At 52.5% G+C, this 23,187-nt stretch overlaps 3 protein-coding genes across 5 annotated transcripts in view; 2 read left to right on the top strand and 1 right to left on the bottom strand.

Annotated features, from left to right (window-relative positions):
* The window catches only part of LOC115640736 (zinc finger protein OZF-like), a 32,015-nt gene extending 9,684 nt beyond the window's left edge, over positions 1-22,331 (top strand). Inside the window, exons 1-3 of one of the 2 annotated variants that reach the window (XM_030543682.1) lie at positions 11,101-11,115; positions 13,591-13,704; positions 20,221-22,331. In XM_030543682.1, the coding sequence (XP_030399542.1) occupies positions 11,106-11,115; positions 13,591-13,704; positions 20,221-22,076 (1,980 nt within the window). In that variant the 5' untranslated portion in view covers positions 11,101-11,105 and the 3' untranslated portion in view covers positions 22,077-22,331. Of the gene's footprint in view, positions 11,116-13,590; positions 13,705-20,217 lie in introns of those variants that run through there. The other variant, XM_030543680.1, reaches the window with a different exon arrangement.
* The window catches only part of LOC115640774 (putative zinc finger protein 66), a 687,485-nt gene that overhangs the window by 399,895 nt on the left and 264,403 nt on the right, over positions 1-23,187 (bottom strand). The window lies entirely within an intron of this gene.
* The window catches only part of LOC115640675 (zinc finger protein 850-like), a 542,158-nt gene that overhangs the window by 296,407 nt on the left and 222,564 nt on the right, over positions 1-23,187 (top strand). The window lies entirely within an intron of this gene.

Here is a 23,187-nt window from a genome sequence, read left to right as displayed (position 1 = left end):
CTCTGACTTCACCATTTCCACCAAGCTTCACAATCATCATTGCTGTGTACAGTATTAAATTATTTGTTTAAAACGTATACCGTGTGTATGTGTGTTTATATAGTCTTTCGTCTGGTGAAAAAAAATTCCCTGGAACCTAACTCCCTCCATTTACATTAATTCTTATGGGAAGATTGGATTCGCTTAACATCATTTCGCTTAAAGTCGCATTTTTCAAGAACAGAACTACAACGTTAAGTGAGGCGTTACTGTACTTGGATATTAGACTAGTGTGACAGGGCGTAGCTCAGATTTATTGAGGGCTTCATGGGGCAAATGTTCATTTGCCAGAACAGTCCTTTTCAATTTAATTTTGAGCTTTTTCTACCCCTTGTCGTGTGATTTTTTTTTCTTTGAACAATGGCAATGAACAAAGGCTGAGGGTGCGAGCTAGATTCACATTCCCAGAGGCAGACACTGTAATGGGGAAGGAAGTTACAGCTGATCTCTGCAGTGATGTGAGACACAGTCAGGAGGGGGAGAGGGTGGCAGATGGAGAGGAACAGAACTGGGAAACTGCTGGGTTTGTTCCTCAGAACCAGGCAGCTGAGCCTGAGAACTGTGAACTTGCTGCATCAATGCTAGAGAGAGACCGGAATTATCCTGCAAGTGTTGGGTTCAGCGGTACCTGAATTGTAAAATGCTGTGAATCCTGCCCAAGAGAAATGTTGTGGGTAGGGGGCGGCATCTCCTGATTGCTGAGAGGATGAGGCTGGGCTGAGATGAGGAGGCCATGGCTGTCAGGGGCACCTGGGCAGCTTTGAAGCCAGGGAGATCCCTACTGTGGAGGCCAGAGAGAGATGAGGAGCCTGACAGCCCAGCTGGTCACCTTTCCATCTACCGCAGTGTCCTGTGTGGGGACGATAGCGACGGTCTCTGCCCCACTCACCCCAACCTGTATCCCTCTAACCTGAGCTCTTTGGAGTCCCTGCTCTCGGGGTGTTTGCTTTTGTGATGGTCTCCAAGCGCCTCTCGTGGCTTCTCGGCACTTTTCTCCCAATGTGTAGATGTTGCTGGTGAATGGGGCATTTGGGTGCAGCAGTGGGCTGGGCTAAGACAGAACTGGGCTGGGGATGGAGAAAGGAGTCTGTCCTTTGCTTTTCCATTGAAATAATAAAGTAGAATTTAGTTTCTCCCACTCCCAGTCTCCGTTGTGTTGCATGAAATAGCTGCCAACTGCAGAGGTAAGGTGAAAGGTTAAGGCAATGCAGCTGTGGCCTGGGATGGAAATGCACCATGAAGTGACCAGCCAACCTCATCCCTGCCCTGTCACAGGCTTCTCAAACTCTCCTTAGAGATAAAACTCTCTTAAATCTTGCCCCCTGCTCCCTGACCCCAATACAAATCAGGACCAGTCTGATTGGGCTCCCAGGTTCATCCCCCTCTCCCTCACCCAGGTGCTAGGCAGGAGTAATCCCACTGGAGTCACGTGACCTGTCTACACCACTGTGAAGTTGTTGTGAGAGGAGAATCAGACTGTTGGCCTCTAGGTCTGTTTGCAGAAGATACAGTCAAACATTGTGCAATAATGATTCTGATCCCTGAGCTGGACTTCAGCCCAATGCCCCTGTTCTCACAACCTCACCGCCTGCCTGATTCTAGCTCATTGGGACTAGGGTCTGAAACATTGTGGAAATGAGGCGGGAGAGGGAATGTTATAGCTGAAATCACACGTGTGTTTTGAAAGCTTAATGGGACCTGCTTCGCTCTCCTGCTTGGACATTTTCTCTGGGATCCCGGGGACATAAAGGAGCAAGTGTTACCATCTTGGCTGCGAATCCCCATTGTGACTGTCTACACCAGCGGTTCTCAAACTATGGGATGGGCCTCCCACAGGAGTCACGGCCTGTGTGTCTGGTGGGTTTTTTTAAGAGTACCGGCTGTTAGCCCCAGGTGGCTGCAGCTCATGAAGGAGAGCTGTGCACATCTGGGGGGTGGGGATTAAAGGGATGCTAGGGCTCTCCTCCCTCCCCCCCAAAAAAAAATCTCACATGGAGGCAGCGGGGCTCCAGCTGTCAGTTCCAGGTGGAGCAGGAGCACGGAAGTAAGCGTGGCACTGGGGTGATAAGTCTGCTGTGAACAGTGGTATTGATGAATATCACTTTTCATCTGGCCACCCTTACTTCTGTGCTGCTGCTGGCACCAGCCACTGCTCCCCACTCTGCCTTCAGAGCTTTGTGTCGGTTTATGTACTTCTGAAGGTGGGGGTGTAAATAACAACAGACACAAAGTAGGGGACCCAATGAAATAAAGTGGAGAACCACTGGTCTACACTATTATGGTCACCGTTTTTACAAAATTATGATAAATCTCGAACAAAGTACAAGCCTTGTGAGATGTCTGAAAAGTCATCATCTGCTGAATATTATTGTCCTGTTAAAACGTGTGTATCAACATTATGTATGGAGTTATGAGATTTTGCTATATGTTTGTTACTGAAACATGGTGTAAATCTTGAAAATGTCCACAGATTAGCTCCTCAGAGCCAGGTGCTAAGTGGGCATTAATTGCTTAGCCAGCCATTTGCCAGCACAGGGGGGGAGTTGTGAACAAGAAATTTACAATTCACCTGAAGAGTGGTTGGAAGCTCATGTGCGCCACAGACTGATTGTTGCCTGCCCCTCAACTGGGGGTAAACCTCAAAGAGGAGAGCGGTATAAAAACAAGGGAGAGTGGCCTCCATTTTTACCTCTCCTCCCCCATCTTTACAGAAGGCAACAGGATGGCTTGAAAGACAAGAGGAACATTGGACTAGGGAGGGCAGGCCAAGGCTGGAAGGAAATCCAGCCTGGTACTAAGAACTGTGAACTGCCTGCTACAGCGGGTGGGGTGAGAAAAGCTGTTTGCTTCACATCTTACAGAGCGTGGTAAAGTTTGAGATTTAAAATGGGTGTTTACCTTTTATTTTTGTTGTAACCAATTTGGACCTTTTACGCCTTTGTCGCTTGTAACCACTTAAAATCTACCTTTGCCTCATTAATAAACTTGTGTTTTCATCCAAGTGTTTGGGGAATTTCACTTCAGATAACAAGGCTGGTGCCTGATCAGCAGGGCTGAAAATGAAACGGTGTACTGGTAAGAAGCCGGTACTGGCCCATACGCGGCCCATACGCAGCCCATACTAGCTGTAATGTCAACTGCCCCTTTTGCCTCTCCCGTCGGTGGCCCTGCTGGTAGGGTCTGTACCGGCAGGGCCGCCGCCAATGGGGGGAAGGGGCAGCAACGTTAAAGCGCTGCCTGACAGGGTGGGGGGCAAAGGGAGCAGCGGGTCTGGGGCCGGCGATTTAAAAGGGCCCAGGGTTCCGGCTACTACCGGAGCCCTGGGTCCTATAAATGGCCGCTGGAGCCCCGGGCAGCATGGGCCAGGCAGCATAGAAGGGCTGGCTGGGGGACACTGACCCCCACCCCAGCCCCGCCTCTTCCAGGGGCCAGAGTGGGCACTCATACTGGTAGGTCTTCGGAGTTACTTTCACCCCCGCTGATCAGCATCCTTTGTGGGGATGACTAATTAATGAGCTTGTGCAGCACAGTGAACGGACTGGACAGTACAAGACTCACATTTCTGTGGTGCAAGACTGGAACTAGAAAACTGATTGATGTTACTTCGTGAGCTGCTGCTAGCGGCACGCCGTACTGCATAGCTGGGAGGAACTTTGCATGCTGGTGGCTGGGAGCAGAGCCTGGAGATTTGTTGTTCACACAGGGCCGCAGTGTGAAAGATGCCCTGGGATGGAGAATTAAGCAGTTCCACAGTCCAGATTGTACTCTGTACCCTGGGGTATGTCTCCCACCCACTATCTCCTATCTCCTGGGACCCACCATAGCACCCTTGGGCTCTCCTCATCCTGATGCTGAAAGACACCTGAACAGAGCTAACCAGAGAGGGGGAACCAGCCGACATCCTCAGCTCCACTGGCGTGGGCTAAATGCTGAACTCCCCCTGAGATGTGAGACCTGGGGTTCTGCTCTCACCCTTCCCCTCAGGCCTCATTCTCCTTCCCCACCTGACTTCTCCTCTCTCTCCTTTTGCCTTCTGTCTCCTACCGGTCTGGCTCAGCGAGTCCAGTCAACGTCACCTTTTGCACCAGTGCTGGCAGCCTGGGCCTGGAGAGGCAGCTCAAAGCAAAACCTTAACCCGCCCAACGCGAGAAGTTTTCCAAGTCTCACAGGGGCTGATCTGCTGGCGGGCCGTGCCCGGGTTTCTCCTGCAGGGAATCTGCAAGGGAGACCGAGCCCTGGCAATAGAAGATTCTCCGCAGGATGCCCCCTTTATGCTGATAGAAGCTGCCCAAGCGCAGGCGAGGTGGGGCCCGCAGGAGGTAGGGTCTGGGACAGGGGGCTGCAGTGGGCGGATTGATCGCTAGGACCCAGGAGCAGCCGGGAGGCGGCGGTGGAGCAGCGAGCGCTGGGCTCCGGCCCGGCAGCAGGAAGTGACTCGCAGCCGCTGCGGTGACTCTGGCTCCCAGGCTCCTGGCGAGATCCCCGAGCCCCGGCGGCTGGTGCTGGGAGCCCGGAGCCCTGGCTGCAGCCGGGAGAGGGGAATCTCCAGCAGGGCCCTTCCCGCTGCTCCCCAGGAGCCTCTCCCAGGGCAGAGCCCCCAGCCCGGCCCGGCCCCTGCCCCGGGGGGCCCCGCTCGGAGGGAAGGTGAGAGAGACCCGCCCCCACGGCACCCCCGGGCTGCAGGGGGAGGTTTGGCCCCAGGCTGCTCCCAGCGGAGCTGGCTGCGATTCCCGCCCGGGGCCCGGGAAAGCTGCTAGCAGCCCCGGTGGGTGCGGGGCGGGGGGAGCCCGGCTAGGCCGTGCTGGGGCCTGGGACAGCGACATGTGGGGGGCTGTGTGGGGAGAACTGGGGTACAGGCCCCGCCAGGCAGGCCGGAGGGGGAAACCTAGGAACAGAGAGGGGGCAGAGGGGATAAAAATTCCCCCTGATGGGCGGAGCCAGCTGCAGTTGTTGCAAAAAAAAAAAAAAAAAAAGGTAAGGAGGGGGTTGAGGGGTGTTTTCTCGCCCCCCTTTCCCAGGATCTCAGCTCCCATTTCTGAGGGACGTGTCCTTAAAGGCCCAGTGCATCGCAGAGCCGGGACAGGTCGCTCTCCCCCTGTATAAGATGTTACTGAGCTGCTAAAGAAGACTTGATCCAGTGAAAGATTTGCAGACACCCCCACAAAGATCTTACTGTCACACCTGCTTTGAGTGGTTAAAGAATCTGGGTCTCAGTTCCTGTGTCTGCGTAAAGCCGCCCGGCGCTTCATCCGTGTGTCCTCGCCACTGGCCCTGTGCCCCTGAGTTTCACTCCTTTACATTAGTTCCTTATCAAAATATTCTTTTCATTTCTCTGACCTCTTCATCTTCAACTTCATTAGTGTTGTGCAGAGGGATGTCATTGTGCCCTGGAATTCTTATTTTTAATGGCAAATAATCATGGGAAATACGAATAGTTGCGAGTAGCTTCAGCAATCACATCTCACGGTGTCGCTATAACAGTTCCTGTTTCTATTGTAATGTTGTAATTTGAGGGCAGTGCTGACTGATTTCATGGGCTGGTCTCAAAACTCATCGCCTGAGTGAAGTGAGCTTAATATGTTTTTGTTGCACCTGCCAGACTTTGCCTCACACCCTTGTGAGCACGGCAGTTACAGACTCACCGATATGACCATCCCCACGTACGACAAGGATAACAGACACTGCTGTCTGTCCAAGTTACATTTCCCTGGCAGTGCCTAGTTACAAGGCAGATATTCACATGCGACCCCCTCCCTTCCTGCGTGTGCACTGCTCCCAGCTTATGTTGGATTTATTAAAAAAAAAAAACCAACAAGGAATCCTTGTGGCACCTTAGAGACTAACACATTTATTTGGGCATAACTTTTGTGGTTCTAGCCCATGAAAGCTTATGCCCAAATAAATGTGTTAGTCTCTAAGGGCTTGGCTACACTTGTGAGTTAGTGTGCAATAAAGGAGCCCCATGCTCACTAGCTCACTCTCCGTCCACACTGGCAAGGCATGTAAAGCGCTCTGACTCCACGGCTAGAGCGCTCCTGGTCCTCCCCTTGGCGAGTGGAATAACATTTGCTGCACTCCTGCTGGAGCACCGCGGCGCCAGTGTGGACGCCCTGTCCTTTTTAATGCGCTCTGATCGGCCTCCAGAAGTGTCCCATAATGTCTGTTCTAGCCACTCTGGTCATCACTTTGAACTCTACTGCCCTGCCCACAGGTGACCAATTATCAGACATGCCCTTTAAATTCTCTGGGAATTTGGAAATTCCCCTTCCTGTTTGCTCAGCTAGGTGTGGAGTGCTCTCAGTGCATTTTTCCAGGTGACCATGCTCCCACGTGCCAGGCGATCCCCAGTAGGGAGCAATGGTGAGTTGCTAGACCTCATCAGTGGTTGGGGGGAGGAAGCTGTTCAGTCCCAGCTGTACTCCAGCCGTAGGAATTACGATACCTTTGAGCAGATATCAAGGGCCATGATGGAAAGGGGCCATGACCGGGATGCACTGCAGTGCAGCATTAAAGTGAAGTCGCTGCAAAGTGCCTATTGCAAAGCCTGCGAGGCAAACAACCGTTCCGGTGCTGCCCCCACGACCTGCCATTTCTACAAAGAACTGGACGTGGTACTTGGGGGCGACCCCACCTCCACTCCGAGTACCAACATGGAAACTTCAGAGCCCAGTACAACAAGGCAGGAGGAGGAGGAGGAGCAAAGTGGGAGGCAGTGTGCTTAGGCAGAGGAAGGCACCCCAGAATCCCTAGGTGCATACAGCAAGGAGCTGTTCTCAAGCCAGGAGGAAAGTAGCCCGTCGTGGCAACTGGTGCTTGGAGAAGGACAAACACAAGAGGAGGTTCCCGGTAAGCGGCTTTTATTTTCGGAAGGAGGGTTAGGGCTGCATGCATGCCTAGATAGCGCATTGATGTGCTCTCTCACATCATGGTAGTCAGCCTCAGTGATCTCTTCAAAGGTCTCATCCAGAACTTGGGCAATGTGCTTGTGCAGGTTTCTCGGGAGAACCACTGTGGTCATTGTCCCAGTAAGGCTACCTTGTCCGTGCCACTGTGCCGTGAGGGGCGGGGGGATCATTGCTGCACACCTCCAAGCTGCATATGGGCCAGGGCAGAAACCGCATTGCAGTAGAAGACCCTCCCTTGCTTCCCAGGTCACCATCAGCAGCAAGATATCTTCCAGGACGAACTCTTGTGGAAAATGTGGGGACAGTGTTCAGTATTGGGTCCCCTTGCAGCTGTTTGCTCTCCCCATGGCACAGAAACCCAGAGGACAGTACAGCCGTGAAACAGTCAGTCACGCTTGACCCTGTGCTTACTCACCATTTGGTGGATCCTGTGGGTTTATGTGCACTCACTTTGGGACAAGCAAATTGTGCTATTGTGTTGACTGTGCTTGCCCTTAAGCACAGGGGAATCATTGCTCTGTCTGGTGTGAACAATGCTGCCTCTGTTAAGTGTTGCATTTTGCCTTTACAGATGCAACCTTGAGATCTCGGCCGTCCGTGTTATCACCGGCCGAAAGACTCCAAAGAATCAGAAAGAGGCCACATAGAAGCAAGGAAGACACGTTGCATGAAGTAATGCAGCATTCAAGTAATGAAAATCAAGGAGTGCAGGAGTGGCGGGAGAATGAAAGGAGGATCCGCTGCCAGAACGAGAAGTGCTGGCACAAAAGCATAGTGCTCCGGCAGAAAAGCATGAATCGGCTGATAAGCATAATGGAGTGCCAAGCAGACTCTATCCAGGTGCTCGTAGCCATGCAGGCGGAGCACCATCGCGCCTACCCCCCGCTTGCAGCCCTTGTCCCAAAACTCTTTCCCTTGTTCTCCCATTTCACCTCCAACCCACTTTCCCCAGCATCCGGGTTCTTACCACCACCAGCTGCCTCCAACACCTGTAGCTTCACCCCCCAGCCCTGCAAACTATGACCCTTACCCACTGCACTCAACCCCATCACCATGCAGCATAGCCATCCTGAAGTGCAGCACTCATTGCACAGCACTCCAGACAGGACATACGCAAATCTGTGATTGTAATGTTCCCCACCCCGCCCCCCTGCCCTTTCTGTTTCCCATGCAGTTGTGTTTCTTTTCAATACATGAATTTCCTTTTCAATAATTGGCTCTTTTGACTTTGAAAACATTCTTTATTATTTCAGAAAGTAAAAGATACCTTAGCCCAGGAAAGCAACAGGCACTGCAAGCCAGTGTAGCAAACACAGATTCCTATTAACACTGGAACCACTGCGCATCACCCCCGTGCAGGGCACCAAACATTACTGGTGGCTTTCAGCCTCAACTTGCTCCCTCAAGGCATCCCTAATCCTTGCAGCCCCATGCTAGGACCCTCTAATAGCCCTGCTCTCTGGCTGTGCAAATTCAGCCTCCAGGCATTGAACCTCGGAGGTCCATGCCTGAGTGAATCGTTCACCCTTCCCTTCACAAATGTTATGGAGGGTACAGCATGCGGATATAACCTTGGGGATGCTATCATCGACCAGGTCCAGCTTCCCATACAGAGAGCACCAGCCGCCCTTTAAACAGCAAAAAGCACACTCCACAGTCATTCTGCACCAACACAGCCTGTTGTTGAACCACTCCTTGCTGCTGTCAAGGCTCTCTGTGTAGGGTTTCAAGAGCCATGGCATTAAAGGGTAAGCGGGGTCTCCAAGGATCACAATGGGCATTTCGACTTCCCCCACAGTGAACTTCTGGTCTGGAAAAAAAGTCCCAGCTTGCAGCTTTCTGAGCAGGCCAGTGTTATGAAAGATGTGTTTGTCATGCACCTTTCCAGGCCAGCCTGCGTTAATGTCAATGAAACACCCATGGTGATCCACAAGCGCCTGGAGAACCATGGAGAAATACCCCTTTTGATTAATGTACTCGGATGCTAGGTGAGCTGGTGACAGAATTGGAATATGCGTCCCATCTATTGTCCCTCCCCAGTTAGGGAAACCCTTTTATGCAAAGCCAGCCATAATGTCCTGCACGTTACCCAGAGTCACAGTTGTTCTGAGCAGGATGCGATTAATGGCCCTGCAAACTTGCATCAACACGATTCCAACAATTGACTTTCCCACACCAAACTGGTTAGTGACTAATCAATAGCTCTCTGGAGTTGCCAGCTTCTCCACCGTCAGGGCAGCTCTCAATCTCATGTCCTTGCGCTGCAGGGTGGGGGCGAGCTCCTTACACAGTCCCATGAAAGTGACTTTTCTCATCCGAAAGTTCTGCAGCCACTGCTCATCATCCCAGACTTACATGACGATGTGATCCCACCACACAGTGCTTGTTTCCCGAGCCCAGAGGTGGTGTTCCATGGTGCTGAGCATTTCCGTGAATGCCACAAGCAAACTCGTGTCATAAGTGTTAACTCGAGTCAATATCGTCGGAGCCCTCACTGTCACTTTGGATCCTAAGGAATAACTTGATTGCCAAACATGACGTGCTGGCGAGACTCATCATCATATTCATCAGCAGTTCAAGCTCCATTCTCACAGACTGAAAGGGAAGACAGAACGCGCAGTAAAAAAAACGTTGAAAGATGGTGCCAAATGTGGATGGAAGCACAAGGAGTGATGAGATGTGAAGTGATGCATCACGGGGCATAGGGACAGGACCCAGAATGCCCCACATCCCTTTCTCCATTCCCACAACCCACAGCGCCAGAATGGGAAGAGGTGCTCTGTGGGATAGCTGCCCATAATGAACCGCTCCCAATGCTGCTGCAAGTGCGGCAAATGTGGTCACGGCAGTGCGCTGGCAGCTGTCAGTGTGGACAGACTACAGCACTTTCCCTACTGCGCTCTCCGAAGGCAGGTTTAACTCACAGCTCCCTACATCTGCAAGTGTAGCCGTGACCTAAGGTGCCACAAGGATCCTCATTGTTTTTGCTGATACAAACTAAAATGGCTACCTCTCTTTTTTAAGAGACAAACTCATGATCTTTGGGGCTCTGATTCCTGAGTATTAAGGGGTTGCCCTGGATCTTGGTCTAATTTCCCTGCAGGATTCAAATCTCAGCCACACTGGTGTCAGACCGGAGTCACTGCTGGCTCTGGCAGGGGGTGAGTGCGGATGGGCCAATGGGATCAGCCTCTGCCTGCCTGTCCCTGGGGGCTGCTGGGGGAGTCCAGGGCAGCTCATTCTTCAGGTGTTGCCACCAGAGGACTCCGGCTGTTGCTAAGGGGGAGGGGTTTACACTGCAGTGGGGGGCAATCCCCCGAAGTGGCCCCTTTGATTCTGCTCTTTTTCTAGTGTTTGGCTAAGAGATGCTGTTACTGGGAGGGTCTAAAGAGCCTGGGAGGAATCACGGTGTGACATGGACTGAAGCCCCTTCTGTAACCTCCCCTCTCCTCCTGACAGGCTGAGGAATCTCGTCCATGTCCAGAAGGTCCCGTCTTCCAGGAGACAGGGAAGGGACATGGCTGTGATGGAGCCAGCTCAGGTAGGGGATTTTCCGGGAGCTGCTGGGTGTGGGAAGGGAGAAGCAGGGAGGAGACAGGGTGTGAGAAACCTGCTGATTTTCTGAGTAGGACCATCGGTGGCAGTGGGGGAAAAGGGATATTTACCCATTTTGAAAACAGGACACAACCCCCCTGCACAGAGCTGGAACCTGAGCCCAGTAGCCAGAGGCTGCTATGAAATATGCAAGGAAGCTGTTGGGATTCCTGTCCCTGTCCCCTACTCAGAGCTCTGCTTCCTGTATCAGCCTGTGGCTGGCAGGAGTGTGGGAAATGAGAAGACCCTGCCCTGCTCCATGTGCTGGAGGAACAGGGATCTCTCACCTTCTCCCACCCCCTGAAACCCCCTGGCTGCTCTGAACGATGGGGTCTGATTCTGCTACTCAGATTCTGGCCCTCCCAGAACTTCAGGTTTTTTTTCCTTTTTCATGACTAGGGATTGTGGCTGGGGCAGCAGGTGCTGAGTGGGGGACTCTTGTTGCTTCAGATGCCAGTGACCTTTGAGGAGGTGGCTGTGTATTTCACCCAGGGACAGGGGGCTCTGCTGGACCCCACTCAGAGAGCCCTCTACATGGACGTCATGCAGGAGAACTATGAGACTGTGATGTCGCTAGGTAAGGGATTCCTGTCCCCTCGGTTATTATAAGCTGTGGGGTCTGCGTGTCAGACTCTGGTCAGGTTCTTCCCTCATCAGTTAGATCAGAGGCAAATGGGTTACATAATGCACAGCTGCTGTGAGAGAGACTTGCATCTCCGTGCCCTCTCCAATGGGGTACAGGTGTCAAAACATAATGGCCATGCTAGCAAATCCCCATCCCTCCAGGTTTCAAAGGGACAGAATTTGTTCATTGTCCTGTCTGTATTGATTCCCAGTCAGACACAGAATCCCTGTTCACCTCCCTTCTTGAAAGTAGCTCCAGCCATGGGGAGGCTCTACAGGTTTAGAAATAGGCAGAGATTTCACGCCAGAGCTGAGTGTGCGTCAGCAAGTCCCCCAGAGAGCACAAATCCTGGGAACCCCTAGTGAGGGTGTAAAAATTCCCGTCACCTCCCCAGACGCCCGCCTCTCCCAAAGCAGCTCAGTGACCATGTTCCTTTCCTGTTGGGTTCCATATTCCCACCAGCACAGCACGGGGACAGGTTCTGTTCCCACAGTGCCCTTTGTGACAGACACTCTCTGAATTATCCGTGCACCCTGTGCGAAGAGTTCAGTCACAGAGACCCCCTTGGGACTGTAACCTGATGTGCTGAAATGACCACTGAGCCTGTTTTCCCTGCCAGCTTGGGCCCCCAGTACCCTCTCTCGTTGAACCAGACCCACTAACCTGCTGCAGCAGAGATTCAGGGTCCAAGCGACTCCCCCAAGCTGCACATCTTAACTGAAAACAGCACAGCAAGATACCTGTCTCCAGCACTCAGATACCCAGCCCCAATAAATCTGTCTTAATCTGTATACACATTATACAGGGTAACTTCCTAAGTGTTCTCCCATTTTGTCACTGAAAGAGAGAGATGCACGAACTGTTTACCTCCCCAGTAACAACTACTTCCACTGGGTTTATTAATAAACAAAAGCGATTTGATTATCAAATGTAGGATTTAAGGGGTTTTAAGTCCTAACAGACAGAACAAAGTAAGTCACTAAGCAAAATAAGACAAACACGCAAGGCTCAGCTAAATACACTAAGAAATTGGTTACAAATAATAGTTTCTCACTCTCAAAAATGTTTCAATAAGCTTCTTTCACAGATTAGATTTATTTCTAATCTGGGATCAATTCTTTCCCCTGTTCAGTTTCCTCACCACAACTGGCAGCCCCCATATAGATTAGGCAAAAGGAGGAAGTCCTTTGTTCTAGCTTGACCTCCTCCCAGTTCCTTATGGAAAAGTCCACGATTTAAAATGGATTCCAGTATCAGGTGACCTGGTCCCATGCCTCTGTAAGACCCCAGTCTCCATTTTTCATGGGCTGATCCTCAGCTACACAGGAAGACTTACAGGTGAAAAAAACCATTCTTAGCCCATTGTTCTGAATAAATGGAGTAATTACATTCCTAAAGTATCATTAATGACCCTCACTTAGCATAATCACAATAGGAGCTTAGATTTGTACTTCATATTCCTAACTGTAAATATAAGAATGATACATACATACAAAGAGGAAAACCGTATTCAGTAGATTACAACTGCCAGGGTTCCCTCCCCACTCTGAACTCTAGGATACAGATGTGGGGACCCACATGAAAGACCCCCTCAGCTTGTTTCTACCAATTTAAGTTAAAAACTCCCCAAGGCATAAATTCTCCCTTGTACCTTGGATTAAGTAATGCTGCCACCACCAAGTGATTAGACAAAACTCAGGGAAGGGAAAAATTAGAGATCCTACTCCTCCCTAATATCCCCCCAAGCCCTACACCTCCTTTCCTGGGGAGGCTTGAGAATAAACAAGATGAGCACAGACCAACCTTGGGGTTTTTAGGCGACTTAAAAAAAAATCAGATTCTTAAAAAAAACAGAACTTTATTAGAAAGAAAAAAGGTAAAAGAAGCGCCTCTGTGAAATTCGAATGGAAGATAATCTCACAGGGCAATGAGGTTCAGAACACAGAGGATTTCCCTCTGCACAAAACTTTAAAGTTACAAAAAGAAAACCAGGAATACACCTCCCTCTCAGCACAGAGCAAATCACAAGCCAAAATAAAAGTAAGCTAACGCATTCCCTCGCGAGTCTAATGGAGTTGGATTGCTTCCTTTCTTGATCTGTCTCCAGCAAGCACTCAGAACAGACAGACAAAGTCCCCCTTTTCCCCCCTAGCCCCAGATTTGAAAGTATCTTGTCCCCTTATTGGTCCTTTTGGTCAGGTGCCAGCTAGGTTACCTGAGCTTCTTAACCCTTTACAGATAAAAGGATTTTGTGCCTCTGGCCAGAAGGGGTTTTATAGTACTATATACAGGAAGGTTGTTACCCTTCCCTTTATATTTATGACAACAACTTTTCCAATTATACCTTACATGGGAGCTTTTGCATAAAGTGTGTTCCAGTTGTGTCATATTCAGACCCTGATCTAGTCTGATTTCACCCCTCTACAGGATTTCCCATTCCCAAACCTGAGCTGATCGCCCAGCTAGAACGAGGGGAAGAGCCGTGGGTGCCCGATCTCCAGACCTGCGAGGAAAGAGAGGGCCCAAGAGACAGCCACACAGGTGAGGACTGACACAGAAACCATCTGGGGAATGAAGGAAAAAGTTGAGAATCCCAAAAATATGGTGTGAGTGACGTCCTCAGTTCTTCCTCCTCTCACTCAGGGCAGGGCTGTAGTCAGCAGATATCACTCATGCCTTTTCACCCACCCTGTTAGCTGCAGGAGTTTCCTTCCCTGTGAGTGTTTGGGTGAGAAGTGGAGGCAGAATCCAAGGGTTCTTCTTCGAGTGATTGCTCACATCCATTCCAGTTAGGTGTGCGCGCCGCGCGTGCACGTTCGTCGGAAACTTTTTACCCTAGCAACTCCAGTGGGCCGGCAGGTCGCCCCCTGGAGTGGCGCCGCCATGGCGCCCAATATATATCCCTGCCGGCCCGCCCGCTCCTCAGTTCCTTCTTACCGCCGTGTCGGTCGTTGGAACTGTGGAGCGCGGCATAGCTGTCCTCCACGTCCCTAGCTCTCCTAGTTTCTATCGCTTGTTTATCGCTTATCTCTAGTTCTATATAGTTGTTAATTAGTATTGTTAAGTAGATAGTTTAGTAAATAGCTGTTAAGTAGTTCCTTGCCGGGGGCTTAGCCCTTCCCGGCACCGGGCGCCAGGCTCATGCCTGTTTCGCCAGGCTTCAAGCAGTGTGCGGCCTGCAAGAAGCCCATGCCTACCAGCGATCCCCACGAAGCGTGCCTGAAGTGCCTCGGGGAATCGCACAGATCTGACAAGTGCCGCATCTGTAAGGCTTTTAAGCCGAGGACAAAAAAGGAGAGGGATCAGAGGCTCCGAACTCTCCTAATGGAGGCGGCACTTGACCCGTCGACTTCGCAGACCGTGGTTTCGGCACCGGCACCGGATCGCTCCGGCACCGAGAAGACTCCCCGGCACCGACCTTCTCCGGCACCGGAATCAGAGCCTAGGCCGTCGAAGTCTAATACTCCGGCCAGGCAGACCCGGCTTGAGCGCCCGGCCTCGACATCGGCCGCGGCACCGCCGGCACCGTCAGCACCGTTGACTCCGGGCCCGGCGGGTCCGTTGAGTCCGGTGCCGCCGAGCTCCCCCATGAGATCTGGGGTTGAGATAGTGGTCCCATCCACTCCGGAGACCTTCGCCTCGGCTCGGGACCTTATTGCCCTGACTGAGCCCACTCGGCTGCCACCCCCGGTACCTCCGGTGCGGGTTGTGTCCAGAGGCAAGCCCATGCTGTCGGCGCCGCCCAGAGACAGTCGTTCGCCATCCAGGTCCCGACGTCTCGGGCGCTCCAGATCCCGACGCCGCTCGCAGTCCCGGCACCGCTCCCCTCAGCGATACCGGTCGCACTCGCGGCAACGGTCGGCATCGAGACGGTCGCGGTCAGGCTCCAGTCGGCGTCACCAGCACCGCGACTCCAGGAGCAGGTCCCGACGCTACTCGCCGCACCGGTCGACCTCCCGGCACCGAGCTGGTGGCAGGTCCCGGTCCCGGTCCCGGTCTCGCTCGACCTCCCGGCACCGAGCTGGTGGCAGGTCCCGGTCGACCTCCCGGCACCGAGCTGGTGGCAGGTCCCGGTCCCGGTCGATCTCCCGGCACCGAGCTGGTAGTAGGTCCCGGCACCGAAGCGGCGCCCGGTACCGAAGCGGCGCCCGGCACCGTGACAGGTCCCGGTCCCGGTCCCGATCCCGGCACCGATATGACTCCCGGCACCGGTCCCCGGCACCGAGACGATCCTCCGTGCCGGCCCGCGCAGACCCGTACCATCCAGGGTCGGCCCCGCCGTGGCCCTCGAGGCAGCCGTCCGTATCCTCCCAGACGGACAGCGGCTATGCGCTGGGCACCGACCGGCAGGCGGCGCTGTTTGCTGATCCGCCGCTGCAGGACCAAGGCCCACAACAGTGGGGATTCTGGACACCCTGGGCGTACCATCAGGCCCAGGGCCCCCAGCAGCTCCCTGCTAGGCCGGCGACTGCGGAGCGTAGGGCCCCTGAAGCCTCTTTGTCTCGCCCCCCTCCCTCCCCGGAAGGGGACGAAGGGTCCAAACAGCAGGACTCCGCTGTGGCTCCGGAGACAGAGGCGAGGGCTGAGGAAGACCCTCAGTTGGACACTATTGTGCCTGGGGTCTCATCATCCTCCTCCCCGGATGAGGCGGTGGCGGGTACCTCCTCCAACAGTCCCCCCCCGCTGGATCTCAGGGCGCACCAGGACCTCCTCAGGCGATTGGCTCAAAACCTGAGTCTGCAAGCAGAGGAGGTCTCGGAGATAGAGGACCCAATTGTCACCATCCTCTCTTCCGATGCTCCCACCAGGGTCGCCCTGCCGTTCATACGGACCATCCAGGCCAATGCCAATACTATCTGGCAGTCCCCGGCCTCCATCCCTCCGACAGCGAAAGGAGTCGAGAGGAAGTACATGGCCCCTTCTAAGGGGTACGAATATTTACATGTTCACCCGACTCCCGGTTCACTGGTAGTGCAATCGGTGAACGATAGGGAGCGTCACGGCCAGGAGGCTCCGGCCCCCAAATCCAGAGAAGCCAGGCGGATGGACCTCCTTGGCCGTAAGGTGTATTCGGCTGGGGCGCTGCAGCTCAGGGTCTCTAACCAGCAGGCCCTGCTGAGCAGATACGCCTTTAACTCCTGGGTGGCAGTGGACAAATTTAAGGAGCTGCTGCCACAGGATGCTCGCCAAGAGTTTACGGCCATCCTGGACGAAGGCAAGAAGGTCGCGCGCACGGCCTTACAAGCCTCCTTGGACGCTGCGGACTCGGCTGCCCGTACCCTCGCGTCAGGAGTTACGATGCGTCGCATCTCCTGGCTGCAGGTTTCCGGCCTTCCGCCAGAGCTCCAGCACACGATACAGGACCTTCCTTTCGAAGGCCAGGGCCTGTTTTCCGATAAGACAGACCCCAGACTTAAGAGTTTAAAGGACAACCGGGTCATTGCGCGGTCCCTCGGGATGCACACCCCCGTGACACAGCGTAGACCCTTTAGGCCGCAACAACAGCAGCACCGTCGGCCGTTTTCCCAGTTCCGCCAGCGGCAGGACCTTTACAGGCGCCGCGGCAGGAACGGGAGGCGCAGGCAGTCGGGGAACCAAGGGGGGCAGAACCAAGGCTCCTCAAAACCCCCGCCTGGTCCTAAGCCTTCATTTTGAAGGTGCGCTCGAGGGCGCAGTAACAGTTTCCCCTATGGATCCTTCCCCCCCGTTTTCCAACCGCCTTTCGTTTTTCCTCCCGGCGTGGTCCCAAATAACATCGGACCGCTGGGTCTTAAGCGTGGTGCAGACGGGGTACCGCCTGCAGTTTGTTTAGTTTCCTCCTTCCCGCCCTCCTTCCTTGTCCCTCTTCAGGGACCCCTCTCACGAGCAATTCCTTCGGCAGGAGGTGCAGACGCTCCTCAGCAAAGGAGCTATAGAGGCGGTTCCCGAAAACGAGAAAGGCAAGGGGTTTTATTCCCGCTATTTTCTGATCCCCAAGGCCAAGGGGGGCCTCAGGCCTATCCTCGACCTGCGAGAGCTCAACAAATACCTCGTGAAGTTGAAGTTCCGCACGGTATCCCTGGGGACCATTATTCCATCCCTGGATCCGGGAGACTGGTACGCCGCCCTCGACATGCAGGACGCGTATTTCCACGTTGCCATTTGGCCACGCCACAGACGCTTCCTCCGCTTCGTTGTGGGGGCTCGTCATTATCAATTTGCGGTCCTCCCGTTTGGCCTGTCCACGGCCCCGAGGGTGTTTACAAAATGTATGGCAGTTGTCGTGGCGCATCTTCGGCGCAACCGTGTCCACGTGTTCCCTTATCTGGACGATTGGTTGATTCGGGGCACGTCGGAACAGCAGGTGTACAGCCATGTCCGCGTGATCACCGGCATGTTTGCGAGTCTGGGCCTCTTGATAAACACAGACAAGTCCACCCTGAGGCCCACTCAGAAGGTGGAATTTATCGGGGCCGTTCTGGACGCCACTGTGGGCAGGGCCTCGCTGCCTCGGCAGCGGTTCCAGACCATGGCGGCGATCGTTCAACGCTTGCGGTCAGCCCCGTTGACGTCAGTGAGGACATGTCTAACCCTGTTAGGCCACATGGCGGCGTGCACTTTTGTGACCGACTACGCTCGGCTCCGCATGAGGCCTCTCCAGCTGTGGCTTATCAGTCATTACAGGCCAAGGCAACCGCTAGACATGTTAATCACAGTCCCCCAGAAGGTCTTAGATTCCCTCGGCTGGTGGTTGGACCAGTCCGTATTGTGTGCGGGTCTTCCCTTTCACCCGTCTCAGCCCTCGGTATCCCTGACAACGGATGCCTCAGATCTAGGCTGGGGGGCCCACCTAGGGACCCTGCGGACGCAGGGCCTATGGTCCCAGGAGGAGGTGGGGCTACACATCAACATGAGGGAGTTGAGAGCGGTCCGCCTTGCTTGCCAAACGTTTTGTCATCAGCTTCAGGGTCGTTGTGTAGCCGTGTTCACGGACAACACGACGACCATGTATTATATCAACAAGCAGGGCGGCACCAGGTCCTCCTCCCTGTGCCTCGAGGCGATACGACTCTGGGACTTTTGCGTAGCCCACTCCATTCACCTCAGGGCTTCCTTCCTTCCCGGAGTACGGAACACGCTGGCGGATCGATTGAGCAGATCCTTCCTGTCACACGAGTGGTCCCTTCGCCCGGATGTCGCTCTCTCCATTTTCCGGAGGTGGGGTTATCCCCGGGTGGACCTCTTTGCGTCCAAGGGGAACAGGAAGTGCCAAGCGTTCTGCTCCTTTCAGGGCAGGGAGCCGGGGTCGATAGCGGATGCCTTCCTCATCCAGTGGTCGACCCACCTGTACTATGCGTTTCCTCCGTTCCCTCTGGTTCACAAGGTCCTCCTGAAGGTGCGCAGAGACAGGGCTCGTGTGATCATGGTGGCCCCGGCATGGCCCAGGCAACACTGGTACACCATGCTGCTAGACTTGGCCGTAGCCGACCCAGTTCCCCTGCCCCTTCATCCGGACCTGATTACCCAGGACCACGGGTCTCTCTGTCACCCAGACCTGCAGTCGCTGCACCTAGCGGCGTGGCTCCTGCGTGGCTAACTGGTTCCGAGCTGCGCTGCTCCACGCCTGTGAGAGAGGTGCTCTTGAGCAGCAGGAAACCGTCCACAAGAGCCACATATTCGGCAAAATGGAAACGCTTCTCCTGTTGGTGCGTAGAGAGAAATCTCCGCCCTATGGAAGTTTCGGTATCCGAAATCTTAGACTATGTTTGGTCCCTCAAAGAACATGGTCTGGCCTTATCGTCGTTGCGAGTCCATCTGGCAGCTATCTCCACCTTTCACCCGGGTGCGGACGGTCGCTCCGTTTTTTCTCACCCGACGGTGTCGAGATTTCTTAAAGGGCTGGAACGGTTATTCCCTAACGTCCGTCCCCCTGCTCCAACCTGGGATCTTAACCTGGTGTTGTCCCGGCTCATGGGGCCCCCCTTTGAGCCGTTAGCTACTTGCTCCCTGCTTTACCTCTCTTGGAAGGCTGCCTTTCTAGTAGCTATCACCTCAGCTAGACGGGTGTCGGAACTCCGAGCCCTTGTGGTAGACCCCCCATATACGGTCTTCCACAAAGACAAGGTACAGCTTAGACCACACCCTGCCTTTCTACCCAAGGTGGTCTCAGCCTTCCACGTCAACCAAGAGATTTTCCTCCCGGTTTTTTTCCCAAAACCTCACTCCTCAGGCAGGGAGCAGCAGCTCCACTCGCTAGATGTCCGTAGAGCTCTCGCGTTCTACATAGAGAGGACCAAACCCTTCCGCAAATCCCCCCAGCTTTTCGTGGCGGTAGCGGACCGTATGAAAGGGCTTCCTATCTCCTCCCAGAGGTTATCCTCGTGGGTTACGTCCTGTATCAGGACCTGTTATGACTTGGCCCATGTCCCTACGGGCCGTGTGACTGCGCATTCTACCAGGGCGCAGGCGTCGTCGCTGGCTTTCCTTGCCCGTGTGCCCATCCAGGAAATCTGTCGGGCAGCGACCTGGTCATCGGTCCACACCTTTGCTTCCCACTACGCCCTGGTACAGCAGTCGAGAGAGGATGCGGCCTTCGGAACTGCAGTGCTCCGTGCCGCGACTTCTCACTCCGACCCCACCGCCTAGGTATGGCTTGGGAGTCACCTAACTGGAATGGATGTGAGCAATCACTCGAAGAAGAAAAGACGGTTACTCACCTTTGTAACTGTTGTTCTTCGAGATGTGTTGCTCACATCCATTCCACACCCGCCCTCCTTCCCCACTGTCGGAGTAGCCGGCAAGAAGGAACTGAGGAGCGGGCGGGCCGGCAGGGATATATATTGGGCGCCATGGCGGCGCCACTCCAGGGGGCGACCTGCCGGCCCACTGGAGTTGCTAGGGTAAAAAGTTTCCGACGAACGTGCACGCGCGGCGCGTACACCTAACTGGAATGGATATGAGCAACACATCTCGAAGAACAACAGTTACAAAGGTGAGTAACCGTCTTTTTTCCCTTGGTGCTATTCCTCTTTCTCCCCAGCACAATGACTCCTGTCTGGATTGTCTGTCTCCCAGCAGGTGATAAGAGAGTGAGTGAGAATAAAGAGGAGAATCATGATGCAGAAGTTCCTGGTAAAGTGAAACCACAGGAGACCTTTATGGGAAGAGCTGAAGGGAATTTTTCCCAGTGCTGGGAAAAGGGCGAAGCTTATGGAAATTGGCACAGGTCAGAGAGGCTGGTGGGAAACCACCCAGGGAAAAAAGTGGATGAATATATTAACTGTGGGAGAGGAGACAAGGATCCCAGAGTGCAGCAGACAAATCCAAAGCAAGAGACACCCTGGCACTGCCTGCAGTGTGGGAAAAGATTCATTCTAAGCCCACAGCTTGTAACACATCAGACAATCCATACTGGAGAGAAACCCCTTCAATGCTTGGATTGTGGAGAAAGCTTCAGTAATTGCTTAGACCTTAATAACCATGGGAGACGCCACACAGGAGAGAAACCCGCTCAATGCCTCGAGTGCAGGAAATGTTTCATTTGGAAGTCAGAAGTAATTACACATCATATAAGCCACACAGGAGATAAGTGCATGGACTGTGGGATAAGTTTCATACAGAGTTCAGACCTTGATAAACATCAGAGAATCCACGCAGGAGCGAGACCTCACAAGTGTGTGGACTGTGGGAAAAGTTTCAGACGGAGGTCAGCCCTTTTTAAACACCAGGCTTTGCACACAGGAGAGAGACCCCACAAGTGCTTAGACTGTGGAAAAAGTTTCATATCGAGATCAGACCTTGTTAAACATCAGGCATTCCACACAGGAGTAAGATCCCATAAGTGTTTAGTCTGTGGGAAAAGTTTCATACGGAGGTCAGACCTTGTTAAACATCAGAGAATCCACACAGGAGAGAGACCTCACAAATGCATGAACTGTGGGAAAAGTTTCATACAGAGATCAGACCTTGATAAACATCAGAGAATCCACACAGGAGAGAGACCTCACAAGTGTGTGGACTGTGGAAAAAGTTTTATACAGAAGTCAGCCCTTGTTAAACATCAAAGAATTCACACAGGAGAGAGACCCCATAAGTGCTTGGACTGTGGAAAAACGTTCAGAATCACATCAGCCCTCGTTTTACATCAGAAAATCCACACTGGAGAAAGCCCCCATAAGTGCTTAGACTGTGGAAAAATTTTCATATGGCGATCAGATCTTGTTAAACATCAGAGAATCCACACAGAAGAGAGACCTCACAAATGTGTGGACTGTGGAAAAAGTTTCAAACAAAGGTCAGACCTTGCTAAACATCAGAGAATCCACACAGGAGAGAGACCTCACAAGTGTGTGGACTGTGGAAAAAGTTTCATACAGAAGTCAGCCCTTGTTAAACATCAGAAAATCCACACGAGAGGGAAACCCTATAAGTGTTTGGACTGTGGGGAAAGTTTCAGAATCCCATCATCCCTTGTTTTACATCAGAGAATCCACACAGGAGAAAGCCCCCATAAGTGCTTAGACTGTGGGAAAAATTTTGTACGGCGGTCAGACCTTATTAAACATCAGGCCATCCACACAGGAGAGAGACCCTACAAATGCTCAGACTGTGGGAAAAATTTTGTATGGACATCAGACCTAATTAAACATCAGGCAATCCACAGAGGAGAGAGACCCCATAAGTGTTTGGAATGTGGAAAATGTTTCACACACAAATCACATCTTATAGCACATCAGAGGATCCACACAGGAGAGAGACCCCATAAGTGCTTGGACTGTGGGAAAAGTTACACACAGAGATCACACCTCACTAAACATGGGAGAATCCACACTGGAGAGAGACCCTATAAGTGCTTGGACTGTGGGAAAAGTTACATACAGAGATCACACCTCACTAAACATGCGAGAATCCACACAGGATCTAAACTTCTGTGACCCATGGCCAGAAAGGGCTAAGAAACTTGCAGACTAATTGACCCAGATTCAACCTTTAGACACATCTTAGAAATGTGTGTAAATGGAAATTAGGGCCATTCCACTTTCTAGATAAGCCGGAGCTTTTAAATGCAAACTTTTATGGTTAAAGAACTGGAAGAAGCTAGTAATTGTCACAGTCTCTAGGGGTAGGCAACCTATGGCACGGGTGCCGAAGGCGGCACACAAGCTGATTTTCAGTGGCACTCACACTGCCCAGGTCCTGGCCACCAGTCCAGGGGACTCTGCATTTTAATTTAATTTTAAATGAAGCTTCTTAAACATTTTAAAAACCTTATTTACTTTACATACAACAATATTTTAGTTATATATTATAGACTTATAGAAAGAGACCTTCTGAAAACATTAAAATGTATTACTGGCACCCGAAACCTTCAATTAGAGTGAATAAATGAAGACTTGGCCCAGCACTTCTGAAAGGCTGCCGACCCCTGTCATAGGCTATGTTTACTTACATCTTGTTAGAGGTTAACAGTGTAACCAAAGGGTTCCTGTCTAGGGTTGTATTCTCTTAAATCTGAGATGGAAAGGAAATATTAACATGTAGATAGGGTGACCAGATGAGAGGAAGAAAATATCGGGACACATTGGGGGGAGTGGGGGATTGTCTGCCAGTGGAGCAGAAAAAAAAAGGCTATTCCTGCCGGCCGAGCAAAACATCAAATTGTGTCCCAACCAAAGATCAGTCAGGACCCGGGACAAACACCTAAATATCGAGACGGTTCTGATTTTAGTGGGACATCTGGTCACCCTACATGTAGATAAAACTTGAGTATAATGGTGTCATTATCTACGTGGCTCTGTAATGTTTGTAGTAAACTGTCTATTAACTGCTTTATGGATATTAACCTTATTTTAATCCATGTAATTCATTACTAGTGATGTATTGTAGGAAATAGAAGGTTACTTGAAAAGCCTATTGTTCACCTGATGAATGATTCTGAAACAGACTCTTTCCAATTCTAATGCACCATGTCTACAGTGAAACTGACCTAAGGACTCTATTCGTCTCTGCATGATCTTTTAACCCATACGCTCTCTCTTTTCTTGT

This window comes from Gopherus evgoodei, unplaced genomic scaffold, assembly GCF_007399415.2.
Source record: "Gopherus evgoodei ecotype Sinaloan lineage unplaced genomic scaffold, rGopEvg1_v1.p scaffold_32_arrow_ctg1, whole genome shotgun sequence".
Taxonomy (NCBI): domain Eukaryota; kingdom Metazoa; phylum Chordata; order Testudines; family Testudinidae; genus Gopherus; species Gopherus evgoodei.
Note: the sequence above shows the minus strand (reverse complement) of the source record. Positions and strands in the feature narration are given on the sequence as shown.